The sequence below is a fragment of the Uloborus diversus genome, chromosome 4 (genome assembly GCF_026930045.1).
Source record: "Uloborus diversus isolate 005 chromosome 4, Udiv.v.3.1, whole genome shotgun sequence".
In the NCBI taxonomy this organism is placed as follows: domain Eukaryota; kingdom Metazoa; phylum Arthropoda; class Arachnida; order Araneae; family Uloboridae; genus Uloborus; species Uloborus diversus.
Genome location: NC_072734.1, coordinates 157,796,437 through 157,811,750, shown reverse-complemented (window position 1 = coordinate 157,811,750; position 15,314 = coordinate 157,796,437). Strand labels below are relative to the sequence as shown.

The 15,314-nt window shown below is 35.5% G+C and overlaps 1 protein-coding gene across 1 annotated transcript in view; it reads left to right on the top strand.

Annotated features, from left to right (window-relative positions):
- The first annotated feature begins 7,708 nt into the window (after positions 1 to 7,708).
- Positions 7,709 to 15,314, top strand: part of LOC129221342 (1-acyl-sn-glycerol-3-phosphate acyltransferase epsilon-like) — a 38,054-nt gene continuing 30,448 nt past the window's right edge. The window contains exons 1-3 of the mRNA XM_054855810.1: positions 7,709 to 7,785; positions 8,272 to 8,467; positions 10,649 to 10,727. Coding sequence (XP_054711785.1) covers positions 7,709 to 7,785; positions 8,272 to 8,467; positions 10,649 to 10,727 — 352 coding nt within the window. The remainder of the gene's footprint in view (positions 7,786 to 8,271; positions 8,468 to 10,648; positions 10,728 to 15,314) is intronic.

Here is a 15,314-nt window from a genome sequence, read left to right as displayed (position 1 = left end):
AAGAATATTATAAATGTAAATCAATAAAAACTAATTCAAGCTTTTTAAATGAAACCTTGTTAATATTTTCGTTGAGAGAGTTGTGGGATTTTGCCTGAAATGTTGTTCAAATCGGACAGGGTTACGTTATATAACATTCATATAGTTATACATTCGACTCCATAGATATAGATATATTTATCCTCATATAAATAATGCCGATGATCGAGTAACTCGCGTGTTTCAACAATGAATTCGCGCCACGGCATGATATGTAATTTGATAATATGTTTTGGTAATGATTAACATTCAGGGAAAGGCTTTATTGTGACAAGGCTGAACTCGATCCGGTAACTTAACAGTTCTACTGGTAAGACTGTGTCATCTCAGAGGAATGAAGAAACGAAAACAATGAACGCTATCTACCGGAGTTTAGGGTTAATCCACTGGTGTTAGAGTTAAAATTTCAACTATCAAAATATTACCAAACAGGCAATTGCTTCGTTCAAATGTAGAAGAGTTGAAGCAATTTTCACCCGTCATACCTTGATGGGCTACTTTCTAGTTTTCAAATAAAATGGCATAAGTACAAATGTACATATTTTGTTGAAATATATTACAAAGCTTTAATATATTATTAAATTATCGCATGCATTTTCCAAGTAATTTCTAGAACAGTTTTCGTTTTCCGTTTTTCTTTTAATGTGCCCTTTTTATTAATAGAAAATATTTCACTCATTTTCAGGAGGACAGAGGTTCACCCATGTTTGGAAACTTTGTGTGTGATAACTTTCAGTTTAATGTTAATTTACAAACTTTCAATAATTAATTTACCACTTAATATAAAATTTTTGTTAACTAATTTTAACTAATGGCTCCATTAATTTCAATTATTTAATTAATTTTAGTTAATTATCATATTTTAATAATCAGTTTTAATTGGATTTATCTTTTGTAATTATCAGCTACTAATTCTGCTTTAGCATGCCTCCTCTTTTGAAGTTCGTGCAACCTTGGACCCCCCCCTTAACAAAGTTCTAGCTACGTGCCTGGTTCACTCAATCACTTCCGCTTTAAACAGAAAAAGAGAGAGAAAATATAAGTCCTACAAGAGGAGGGCCCTTGTTTTGCAGAGGCGAGGAAAGCATAACCTTGAAAAAAGAACCTAGGGTAGGATTTAGTCCAAAGTGCCAGCTTTCGTGGCAGCGTGCTTTCCTTCGGGCGATAGAAACGTTCTTGAGAATGTGTTTAATTTCTATCTCCACTAATTATATTCGTAGAACGAAAACTTTTTCATAATGTCTCAAAAATTATGAATCTATCGTGACCTGGTTTGATGCCGAGTTTTCTTTCGCTCACCGGGAATAGCGATGGAACATATATACCATATAGAAACATATATACCATCTCTTTTACTTTTAATAATATTTGACTAACCGCAAGGCGGCTAGAGTAGCCGTCTTCTGCGCCCGACTCGACATCGCCGCCTGCGGCGGGTTGATGTACACCACATTTAGAGGTGTACTTCGGCGGCATCGTCACCTCCTTGTCACTGCCTGTTGCGCAGCATAGACCTCGCCACCTACGGCGGTTCGCTTGACCCACCTGAGCAGGTTTCTGCACCACCCAATTTTCTGGAAGTACTGCAGGGGTACATTTGGTGCTTCCCCCCCGAATTTACCTCCGTGAGACAGCTTAAGCTAGTGGAAGAATTTAAATTGACGTTTTTGGGACGTAAATTACGTTCCTTTAAAAGAAAAGAAGACAAAATCATGGCATCAAAAAACGTGTTTTAAGCCATTCGAAACGTAATTTTTCTTTTGTGCATCGAAAGACGCTACGCCACTCGATATACATTTGCTTTCTGTGCGGGTTTTCCTGCCTACGAGATTCAATAACTTCCGCTCTAAGCATATATAAGAGAGAAATTTTGAACGTTGGATCACGCAACATTGCCTTGAGGAAGCGCGTCACTTCTGCTTTGACCTTTGCCAGTATGATATGGAAAATTATGGGGACAGTTATGGGGAAAAGTGTTCCGAAGAAGAACCACTAGGAGAAATAGTTAGGGTTTTAATCGTTTTTAATTAATACCTCCGCCAATTAACGTCGCACCAGCTGTGCTACATAGCTAAATATGTAGCCAAGAAAATTACGAATCTATCGATACCTAATTCGATGTTCAGTTTTCTGTTGTTCACCAGGAGTTGCGATAAAGTAGATAGATAGTCAAGTCACATGCAGCAACTTCTATTAATTTTAGATATATCAATAACATGGACACTTCACGGCAGGTTGCCTACCCCCGTCCCCCCGCGCACCCTCTCCCTAATTACCACGAAGACCCCCCCCCCAAAAAAAAGCAAGAGCCCTCCCCCAAAAAATAAGAAAAATACCCCTCGAAACACCCTCCTAAAATTTTCAACGGCGCAGTCTGCGCCATGCCGCCATGACCCTCCCTAGGTGGGCACCCCTTATTCACGGCACACCTGTTCTTTTCCTGCGACGACAAGTTTGGAAACATCTGTTTTAAACTAATATGATAATTTTTAATGATACGTTAGGTCTTTTTTTTTCCACTTTATTTCATTTTAGACATCATACCTCCTCAATCTCCTGATAAAAATTTTGGTTTACTTTCGTTTTTTTTTTTTTAATTCAAATAATTAGAAATAATGGTCTGACCATTTACTGCAATATTTTGAATCTCGCTCACTGTATTTTAACCTGTTTTTTTTCAATTTTAAACGTATTTAGCTGGCTCGTGTATTTCTTCATTTCCGCTGTAGACAGGGGTGTGCACAGAAATTTTGGGGCCCATCACAAATGACTTTTCCGAGCCCCCTCCATATTGTTTACCCTTACCCCATACGTCCCAACACATTTCACCCCATTTTAAAAATATTGGACCCCCTTCAAGCTTGGGCCCGGGCCAATAGGTGTCCCTTCTCTCCCCCGCCCCCTATGCACGCCCGCGGCTGTGGATGATATTTTTTAGTATTTTTTAGTATCTATTATGTTTATTTATCTATAGATTTTTTATCGAACTGCAGCTTGTATCTTGTGTTTGCACTAAAAACTTGTTTTTCGTCAAAAGAAAAAAGTTTGAAACGTACATTTCGGCTTCGGCGACCCTTAGTAAAGTGCAGAATCGTGTATTTTTTTAAATAACATTCAAAGATTGTATTTCCTTCTTTTAACATTTTTCAGAAAAAATATTTTTTCCCATTCTCATAGCATTTTTTCATATATTGCTCTTTGAGTTTTTTAAGACTTCGAAGGTTTTCGTTTTTTCCATCACTAAAATGAGATTGAGGACCCCATTTCTAAAAAACAGTCACTCTCATATAAGAAGCTGCTTATATATATATATATATATATATATATATGATGTCTCACTTTTTTTCAACATTTTTAACCCCCTCCCCCCTTGTCACATCTCACGCCATTTTTCATGAATATATTCCTATAAAAGTGTGTGATGTCACACTTCTTGTTAGCACTTCATCTTGTCACAAACTGTCGCAATTTCACGAACCCCCCACGCCTTCAAAGCGTTACATCATTTATGGACAGCTCCTAAAGTGATGCATTTGTGTCTTGTAATTCCAAGTAATAAAAATTTGAGTTTCAATGGATTACTCCTTCCGACTTTTTTTTATGTGGTTGCACTGTAAAAAAAAAACTGTAAATTTTGAAGAAGTTATCCGTATTTTTTACAGAAAAAAACTGTTCGTAATAAAATACAGGATTTCTCTGTTTTTTTGAATCTGGAACCGGTAATACTTTGTTTTTCTTTGAATCTTCGAAATTTCGCCCGCGTGTTTGGATTTTGGTTCTCGTGCTCGAGTTTTTGATCTTATATTTATGTAAAGCGAGTAAGTCTTAAATCGTTCGCAACTTCCATTTCATTGCATCCTAATCAATATTTTATTATTATGTTTTTTTGTCATCTGTTACTGAGGCATATTCGGAAATGTACCTTTGTATACATGTATTTCGTAGTAGTATAGTAAATATTGAAATGTATTTATGAAAGCATAGTTTCATTTTTTAATCTTCATAAAATAATAAATCAGCTTGAATAAATAATAAAAATACGGAAGATTTCTGTAAAATAAACGGAAGAAAACTGGCGTCCTGGCTGACAGTTTTTTTCCGTAAATTTAACGGATTTTTTTACAGTGTGGTTGAGACACCGTTTTTAATTTCAATAGCATCTTACATTTTAATCTTATATTTAACTAGCAGTACCCACACGGCGATGCCGTGCCCCCCTGTTGTTATGCCAAGTTCGCCGCCTACGGTGGCTGTTTAAATAAATTTGGAAGTGGTAATAATTATTCTACATCTATCTCTTTTTCGTGTTTTCTATAGTACCTATTTCTAGTTGCGTTTTGTGTCATTCACCGTTTTGCGCCAAAAATTGCAAACAAAGATCATTCAAAAAATTGCGCTTTATTCGTTTAATTAAATAGCGCAAAAAAAAAAGCTCTCTCCTTGTTCTCCGTAGTTTGCAAAAATTAGCGTTTGCAAAAAAAAAAAGTAAAATAAATAAATAAAATAAAATAAATAAATAAAAATAAATAAACAAAAAAAAAATAATAATAAAAAAACACAATATCTTAATTAAATTAAGTACGCAGATATGTAACGTAAAATAGATACAGCGAAACGTCCTGCGGAAACGTCCGCGCTAACAGCACTGCCGTCTCGAGCAGAGACGACAGTGCTGTAGCGCGGTCACTTCCGCCGGACGTTCCCCGGTGTCGGTCGGTTCCGGTTGCTTCTGCCTGATTCCCCTAAAATGAGTATTACCAGTAAAACTGTTAAGTTGCCGGATCGAGTTAAGCCCTGTCACAATAAAGCCTTTCCTGCATGTTAAACATTACCAAAACATATAATCAAATTATCATGCCGTGGCGCGAGTTTCATTGTTGAAGCACGCGGGTTACTCGATCATCGGCTATTACTTATATGAGGATGTTTTATGATGAACTGCAAACATTATTAATTTTATGGAATTTTAATGAAATGGTGCGGGGGGGGGGGGTCATCCCTATAGTCCGCCTGGAGTCCCGGGGACACTCAAGCCATAAGTACTCCTCTGGTCCGCCATTAGAGAATTTGGTATTTTCCTACACATAGAAAACACAAACTTGGAAAACGGGGAGGGGCGATATGATGCTGCAATTTGTCCGACTCCACTATTTCTAAACCTTCTTTCGCTTATACTTAGACTGATTTTTCATCCCCCTTTTTTCGTTTACTTATCAACCCCAAGATTCGTCTATGATTGCAAGAGTTTTGTTTTTCAATATTGTAGCGAAATTTCTTCAAATTAATTTTTATAAATTAATTCGAATATTAATTCTAGAAATCATTTTCAAATACAGTTTTTGTTATGATTAAATTTAAAATTCAAGTAAAGGAAATATGCAATTCAAGACGAATTAATATTTTTTTCTTAAATTTAACTTCCCATTAACATGTCTAAAATGTAATATTAATGGTTAGTAGACCCGTCATTTTGGGTTGTCAGGGTGGGGTGTTAATGGCTTAAACAAATAGTTTTTTCATATAATTGGGCGTGGTTATATTATTTTCCAATTAAGTTGGTATTGAGTATGTACCTTTTGCATCCTCCCCCTGGAAAAATTCGAGATGTCGGTCGAGCCTGATGTTTTGTTACTAATGGCATAGCGAGAAAATTTTCATGAGGTTTTCCGTAAATTCCCCATGAAAAACTTCTCCATACCATACACGATGTTGAAAGAAACATATAGTTTAAGTGTGTCATGGAAAGCAATAGCCTCCTATTCCAACTTCACTGATCAGGGCCGTTATTTAGGGGGTGGGGGCAATTGCCCCTGCTTAGGCTTCGAGAAACATAGTAGGCGTGGTTTTCGTTGTTTTTCGATGTAATTTGAGTTGGTTATATGAGACAGTGAGAAGCAAAGGGATGCAAGTGGACTATTTTACCTTTCGAGTAAAACGCGTTTAAAGATCAGATCCTAGGTAGACTTTCATTGAATTTTTTTTTCTAAATCATGTTATACAGCAGCACCTACCAGGGCTACTAGTACCATCTCTTGCCCCAAGACAAAGGAAAGGTTCACCTACCATTTGTACTAGCTATCTCCAAATTTTTAATTTTGCCATTTGCATCCCTTTGCTTCTCACTGCCTCATATAACCTTGCTCCGCACCCCCATTAAAATTCGAAATGACTGGCACATAATTGATTCTAAATTTTTATGACATTTATATTTTAATTTTTCAATTTCTTCTTTTTTTTGTTCCTTCTCTAATTAAAAGCCCAAAAATCGCTGGCACAATTGAAAAAATTTTTCTTTGTCATAGGTGTCTTGTACAAGGGGACAAGGGGGCAACTGCCCACTCACTTTCAAAAGCAAAAGGGCCTTGCCCCTTTACTTTTCAGAGTTAAAAAATATCGATCGATTGAGGAATAATTTTTTTACAGGCCGTTTGATTTATTTCACGAAAAAAAAAAAAAAAAAAATTCCAAACAAATGGGCTTTTGGAATTTGGGGGGCTAGTTGAAAGGGGAGTCTATGGTCATTCCTAACAATTTTCCAGCTACATTCTACATTACTGGAGGTCACTTAAGACCTAATCACTAATGTGAAAATCCAATTGGTCAACTTTACGACAAAATAAACTTTCGAGGGGTGCCCGACCCCCTAACTCCCACACCTCTTTTGACCCCCACTTTTTTTGGAGCCTATATTCTTTGTTATTTTAATTTAATTTCCTTCTAATGAATTATGTAAAGTTATCTCTCAATATTGACTTGTGTATGCTTTCAGTAACATTTATTAGTAATTATATGCCAAGGGCGCCCATATAGGGGGTAAGGGGGGCTCATGCCCCCCTCCCCTTAGAAATGAGAATTTCCTTGCTTTTAATGCTTTTTCTTTGCAAAAATGTATAAATTTCTTTTCCAGCCATTAATAAATTAGTTATTAAAAATGTCAAATTTTAATATCTTTAATCTATTGAAATTGGTTTCCTTGGGGAAAATATTCTGCTAAACCATGGGGGGTTGGGGGAATTTTTGGAACCCCCCTTAAAATTTTGCATATGGGCGTCCTTGTTATATGCATTCAGTTTTAAAAAAGATGTAGATTTTTAAAAAAATCAACTTTTAAATAATGGTCTCTAATTCTAATGTACATCAAAGGTATAGTATTCAAAGATCAGAAATTAGTTTAACAGGAATAAGTAATTCTAAAAGTGATGAGATTTTAAATTATTAATGAATCGAATATTAATTAAATGTCATTAATTATTATTATTAAAATTATTCTTATTTTAAATTATCAAACGTAATCTTTGAATCCAGTGTGTAGGTGTGTCACACGATGCAAATCTTTTTTATAACCATACATAAAAGAATTATAGAAGAAAACAAAAATTAATTTCTCGTCGGGAGAAATAAAACTCCTTAGCGGCAGCTTGTTACAGCTGTTTTATTGATTCTTCTTCACGCGACTGCCGTAGATGAAAATTTTACGGCATTTCTGGTCAAAATGTGATTTTGCTTACAACGAAGAAATTGCATTTGCACGCAATTCTTGATTCTTTAATGTTTGCAACTGGCGCCAATCCAACAAAATTACCTGAGAAGCAGCTACATTGAACCTTCGGCCACTAGAAAAAAAATTCGAAATTGGAAGAAGCGTACAGCGTGTGTGCTGTGCAGCAGAATGGCCCACGAGTCTTGTGGCCTTTGTATGTTCATTAAAATGTTACAGTTTCACAGTAACATGTCGGCCAAAGAATGGTAAGCACGTTTGAAGTAATTATTCTGCGGCAAAATGTGACAAAAAGTAACATTTGTTGAAATATATGGGATCGATAATCTACTACAGTCAAAATTGTGTCTGCCGAAGTTAGGTTTATGCGCACGGAGTGGCGACCGGCAGCTATACTGTTGTTTTCTGCCACTGTTTTTATTCAGCACACAATGCCGGCTTTTTATTTTGTGTAAGAGCTCTCTTGTATCTCTACTTTTCCTGCTAGCACGGCATGAAACAAAATTTTCTGCAGTGGCGGCATGGCGATCCAAGAGACCGGTAGGAAGTATGAAAAATTAATTTTATTGAGTAATGTGTTGAATGTTTACGACCGGTTTCTGTGTGAAATAACGTATCGTCTTGCCTGTCAACTTGCATGTGATTGTTTTAATTTCATTTTGTATTAACACGTGTTTTTACTTAAAATTCCACTGCAACTAATTAGTTTTTTTTTTTTTTTTAATTTTGTATAGCTTGAAACATGTGAAGATGGTAGTGCCTACGATTGTCATGTTCGGTGTCGTTCCTCAGTATTTTCTTATTTGGTTGACATGGAGATTTATGTCATGTTTACTACCATCATGGATTTATCAAGCTGGGGATGACATGTATTATTCTGTGTACCAAAAACTTGTTCTTTTCTTTTTTGAGCATGTTGCTGGAACTAAAGTAAGTGTTGATAGATTTATTGATTCATTAATTAAGTATATTTTTTGAACTGTTGTGATTACCTACTTTGTTACAGAATATGATATCGTTTCTTCAATTTAAAAAAATAACTTTTCATGCCTTTATTCTCTTATTATTTCTTTTTATTATAGAATGTTTTAAGATGTATGGCATGACGTTTTGTTTTTTTCCTATGCAAATTTCCTATGTTAACTTTTTAAATTACAAATTTGTTTTATGTTGGAAAAATCTTCTTTTTTTTTGGAAGACTGATGTTTTGTTGTTTGAAAATCAATTACTCTATTTTATAAGGTGTCTATGACATTAGCTGCTTAAAATACTGTGGAAATAGTTTTCAAGACTATTGCGGTTCTGACTGATGTTTTTTTATGAAGTAAATATTACAAAAAAACACACTAGGGACATGGCTTGGGAAAATAGTTTTTTTTTTGACCAGTAGTGAAGGCATTTATTTTCTTTTATAATTCAACTAAAAAAATAATTGCTGCAACTTTTAGGTTTTAATACAGGTCTTCTATAAATAGTGCCGTAAATTTTACATGTTGCTGCCCAATAGATTGTCATTGAATTGTTTCAATTTTTACTGTCAAGCTCTTTACTATAACATATCAATGTTCGGGCAATATACATTAACTTGAAAACATCGAAACAAATTGAAAACATATTGAGAATAAACATTGGCACATCAACTTGTCTGAAGTGCTAAAACAAGGAAGATACTTTTGTAGTTCAATCACATCCCAATCCAATCGAATCCCATTTAAAGGAAGTCCAAGGTGCGTGATACCAAGATACTACAAATGTTGACGACGTGCTTCCTATATTTGAATTGTGAATTGCCAAAGTCTTCTTGAAAGTGAGATTTTCGCTTCACTAAAAAGGAATTTGACTGTTTTCACATCTTATATCAATTTACAGTATATTTTGATGCATGGCAGTATTTACGATGCTTGGTTAATAAAAGGCGATTTGATAATTAAGATTTTGGCAGTATTTAAAGGTGACATTATTTATGCCAGTTCTATCTTGACCATGACAAGTATACATTGACATAACAATCTTTTATAAATATCTAGGGAAGAGGAAAATTATTTTTTGAAACATTGCATTATATTGACAAAACAATCTCCAAATGTGTATGTCCAGGGTAAGCTCTGAAATTACCGGACCGATTTCGTTGAAATTTTCAGCTTGTGTTGGTTAGTTCTGGGAAGGCTTACTGTTTCGAAAAAAATTCTATCAGTAGTTCTTTTTTTTTAATTTAATTTTCCAACCCGAAAATGGCTCTTTCTGTTGAAAAATATTCATTGTAGTGTTTCTATTTTAGCTTTATTGGAAAGCAGAAAAAAAATATCCCCTTCGAAAATTTTCTACCTACAGTCCAAAGGGACCGAAAGCTTTAATTAACAAGGAGAAAAGTTATTAGCATTTTAAGTTAGCACAATCACAGCCATGTGGGTGAAGCTAGTTATTTATTTATAAATTATTAGGCAAGATAGTTTACTTTTATAGCAGTGCATCTCTTTTGTTCTGAGAATAAACGTTATAAGAAGACATCTAGAAGTAGTCTTTAGTATTGTAACAATTTAAATGTCCAAAAGAACCAAACAAACAAAAATTGCAAATAAATTAGCGTATACTATGCATTTATTTTAAAGTTACAGTATAATCTTGCTTATTATCTGGACTAACTGAGACCAAATGCAATCTGTGTAGTGAGTGTGGGTAATAAGCAAAGTAACTCTTTAAATAGGCGGGCTTACCCTCCTTTGTGAGAAAAAACCATATTGAACAGCAAAATTAGTTTTTTTAAAAGACATGAAGGAGATCAAAGCAGTTTTTCACTTAATTTCTTAACCAAGAACTGTTGCAGTGGTGTTTGTTAGATTGCCATTTTTTACTGTACAATAGATGCAGGAGCATTCAATCAGAATTAAAAAAAAATCTGTGTGAACATAATTTTTTTCAAAAAGCTACAAATTTGATCCGGGTAAATGAGATTCTACTTTACTAGGGATTCTTTTTCAGTTCAGTAAGTTATGAGCTTCAAAGATGAAAGAATCCTCATATCAAAATTGTTCTGAGTGAGTAACATGTATGTATTGTGAATCACCTCCCCACTGTTAGTTTTCACTAAAATATAATTATTTTCTAATCTAGCTGATCCTTTATGGAAACGTTGATGAGGTAGTTGCAAAAAAAGAAAGAGTAATATATATTAGTAATCATCAAAGCACTGGTAAGTACCCAATATCATGAATTCTGCTATCAAAATGATATATTTAATCATAAATAGGGTGCTTAGATGTCCTGATATTATCAGTATTTTCCCGATTTTTATAAATACAAATACAGTAAAACCTGTAAAGTTGACCACCCTTGTAAGTTGACTACCTGTCTATGTTGACCGCTTTTGTCAGGAACGGAATTAGCCCTATCTCATATAATGAAGAGAAACCTCTGTAACTTGACCACCTGTCTATCTTGACCACTAATGTATGCCAAATTTGGTCTGGAGTATTGTAAAAAACCAACTTAACAGCAGCATAAAGCTTATGCTGCTCTTTATTCTCCAAACTTGTTTTTCATTTGTTGCTCTCTTTGAGATAGCTTTTTGTACTCTGTTCAATGAAAAAAGGTGTCAGTAGAAAAGTTCAAAGTCTTTTCTTTCAGTTGCAATATGTTCCCGAGTAGCATCAACTCATCGGCCGATCATTGAAATCCGATCAAACTTTGATCGGACGATGATCGTATTCCGATGAGTTTTCATCGGAAATTGCTCCAATATGTGTCATCGGCAATAGTAGAATCCGATCATCGGAATCCGATGAATTTTGCTCCCTATACCGATGAGATTTGGAGCAATATACGAGCAGTGCTGTTCCGAGGCGATGAATTTTGGATGAAAATACGATGAGATTTGGAGCAATATACGAGCAGTGCTGTTCCGAGGCGTTGAATTTAGGATAAAAATACGATGAGAAGTAGTAACAACAGGATGAGAAGTAGTAAGCAGGAGGAAAAAAAAAACAGTGGGAAGGGGGGTCCGTCATCTTGGATGATCACGTGACCCTTCCGCCATCTTGAAAACTTTCAGGAGGGGTTTTTCGGATGACGTCATTTGGGACAATTATTTAATATATTTTAATTTTTTTAATAACTTGTTTATTTAATTTCTTATTTAACAACTTTTGATGAACGTAATTCATGAGCTCAACCTAAGTCGCTTTAGCCGGGAATCGAACCCTAGACCTCTGGAATACGAGATTCATATGCTAACCACTAGACAAGTAATGCTCTTTCCAAGGAGGAAAATAATGTATTAAATGGAAAATCATTTGTGGCGCCATCTATCGGGGGGGCAAGGCCATGACAGATTTCTGAACGGAAAGTGAGAATTTTATTCAGTGAATATACTTCTGGCGCCAGCTAGTGAAGAGTCGGAGTCGATCATTTTGCCCGCAAACCGAGTCGGAGTCGGTAATTTTGGGAGTCAAATTGAATGGAGTGGAATTGTTTTGGAGATAGAGAGAAATCATTCAAGAGTCGGAATCTCATTTTGTTCGCAATTCCAGTGAGGTAATCGGGGTTGGAATCGTGGAGTTCAAGTTGAATTGATTTTGCAGCAAATCGGAGTAAATCCTTCCAAAATCCAGGAGTCGGATCAGGGTCGGACTGGGTCCTGAAAAAGGTGCATACCCCAATTTTTCTGAAAGCGCATGCCAATGGGGGGGGGGGGGGTCGCGGAAAGGATATAGACTATCATTTTAGGGGAGCGATCAGTGGCGGATCCAGACGATCCTGTTGAGAGGGGCGATTGAGTCATTCATTAAGGGGGGAAGGGCTAATGAAAATAAATTTTTTTAAAAAGTTTTAGAACTGAAGCATGTTTTTTTTTTTTTTTTTTCGAATAATGTTCTTCGTTCAAAGAGTTTGAATGAAAGTTATAAGTGTTTCGAGTATCACACACACAAGAATAAAAAATTGAAAAAAGAGTTTCTACTAATATTCTAGATCTATTATCTAAATTATACCCTTTAACTTTTGGTTCGTTTGAAAACTCGTGAAGTTTTTTCAGTTGTTATTCAGGTTCTCAACTGTATTTTTTTCCTTATAAAAGAAAGGTTGCAGCACCAAAAGCCTCTTTTTACCAGTTTACGTACCGAACATAATGGAATACTAAAATTGCATTTGTAAGTAAAATTTGAAGATAGTTTTGAATTTGTTTGTTGATTGAGTTTTGTTTAATATTCGCCCAAAGGAAGGAGTGTTTGCAGGTTTTCTCCCGAAAATTTTTGTTCGGAACGCCTTTTTAGACTATTTGGAGGTTAACAAGTGGAAGGGAGGTTTGGGGGTCCCGTTCCGGATTTGTTTTTTGAAATGTAAGGGTATATTTTTGAAAACACAATAATTTGCTATCTTTGTGTTCTTGAAGGGAAAGATGAGAGACATGAGTTCACCCCAGTCGTTTTATGAAGCTTCAAAAACTTAAGTATTGCTAAAAAGGTTTTTAGTATTGTTAGGGGGTTCGGGGGAAAAATTTTGGAATTGAAGTCTTAAAAACGCAATTGTAGGCCATCGTTGATGAAGTAGCAGAAGACATGAGGTTCAGAACTTTTAATCAAACTTTTCGATGTAGGAGTTCTAAAAACGCTGTTTTAGACGATCTTTGAATGATGTTGAAAGATGAGGAAAGAAAGACATGGGGGCTCCTCTCCGGAAATTTTTTGAAATTGAAGTCTCAAAAACGCAGTTGTAAGCCATCTTTTATGACGTAGGGGGAAGGAACGGGGTTTGGAACTTTCCATTGGAAATTGTTTTAAATTGGAGCTTTGAAATACGATGGTTAGACATCTTTAGTAGCGTAAAGGGAAGGGATGGAATCAGGAGTAAACCGTCAAATTTTCAATATTGAAAGTTCAAAAACATATTGTTAGTGGGTCTTCATTGACGTTAGGAGAAGGACTCGAGATCGAGGGCTCTCCCCCGGAATTTTTTCGGAATTAAAGTTTTAAAAACATAATTGAAAGCCCTCATTAACGACATTTTCGAAAAAGTCTTCAATTCCGGTGATTTTTTCGAAATTAAAGCTCCAAAAATTCAAAAGTTTTGACAATCTTCGATGGCATTGGAGAAAGGGGGTTGCGGAACTTTCCCCTTCAAAATTTTTGGAATTAAAGTCATAAAAATACAGTTGTAGACGATTTTTGTGATGTGTTGGGGGTGGAGGGAGAGAGAGAGTTTGGTGACCTTTTCCCGGAATTTTTTTAACACAATTTTAGACAATTTTTGTTTATTTGGGAGAGGAGAGATTTTGTGGACTTCCCATTGAAATTGCAAAAACTTGACTGTAGGCCATCTTTGTTAACTTTTAAGGGAAGGCACGTTTCACTAGTTTTTTCAATCAAGTGCCAAAAACGGCAATTCACAAAAAATAATGAATAAGTACATTCGGAATTTCTGAAGTCACCCAGTGGTTTGATTTCGCATCTTCTGGGTGATATTTTTTCCACTAAGTGACATTGATGTCAAGTGGTCATTGTGTTATAAAATGCGCACTGCTATATATCTATACGAAATTCAACTTTTCCACTATAAAATTCATTAAAAATAAGAGTAGAAAAACTCGCTGACAAACGCCTAGACAACTGTATTCAAACGGCAGCCTTTACCGACTCTACCAATAATAATAAACTTGTTCATGTAATTCAAAAATGCAGTTTTAGACTCACTTCGATGATGTTAGAAGATAAAGAGAGAAGGTCTAGTGGCCTCCACCTCTAGAATTTTTTTTTAATTTTAATCCTAAAACGTTATTTCCGTCCATCTTTAATGACGTTAGGGGAAAAAAATGCGATTTGAAACTTTCTTCCAGAACGTTTTCGAAATCGAAGTTCCAGAATAGGCAGTCTTTTTGATTGAAGATTCGAAAGTCTCTCCCTTTTCTTTTCTTTTTTCTTTTTTTTTTTTGAAATAAGAGTCTTAAAAACGCTCTTGTTGGTCATCTTTGGAAACATTACGGGAAGGAAGGGGATGGGATAGAGGGAACTTTTCCCGGCAATTTTTCGAAATTGAAACTCAAAAGACGGAAAATTTAAGACGATAATATTAGGGAAAGCGGGCTTGGAGGAAAATTTTCGAAACTTCAAAATGAGGGGAAGGTATGAGAGTTTTGAAATCAATTAGAAAATTTTCGTTCTGAATTTGCAAGACAAGTTTTTATTTTTGTTTTTCAGCGAAGGCGTTTGCATTGCATTTCATCTTAAAAAGTAGGAAGGGCGCACCTGCCCTCGGGCAGGTTGGCAGGTGGGCCAGTCCGAGCCTGAGTCGGATTCAGAGTCAAAGTCTCAGTCATTTTTCCTCCGATTCTCAACTCTGAATGTTGATATGTATAGCCTTACGTATGATCAATAGTCGGATATTCGAATAATAAAACTTATCCTATTTTAACAGTTGGGAGATATCCAAAAATTTTAGATTGGGAAAATTTTTATCGGAAAATTTAAACGACCTCCTTTTTTCCCGATAAAATGTAACTCGGCAAATTTTCATCAGAAAATTTGATCGTTACGATCTCTTTTTCCGATGAAGTTTCGCTCGGCAAATTTTCATCGGAAAATTTGATCGTTACGATCTCTTTTTCCGATGAAATGCAGCTTGGCAAATTTTCATCGGACAATTTGATCGTTACGATCTCTTTTTCCGATGAAATGTAGCTCGGCAAATTGTCATCGGAAAATTTGATCGTTACGATCTATTTTTCCGATAAAATGCAGCTCGGCAAATTTTCATCGGAAAATTTGATCGTAAGGATATAGTTTTCCGA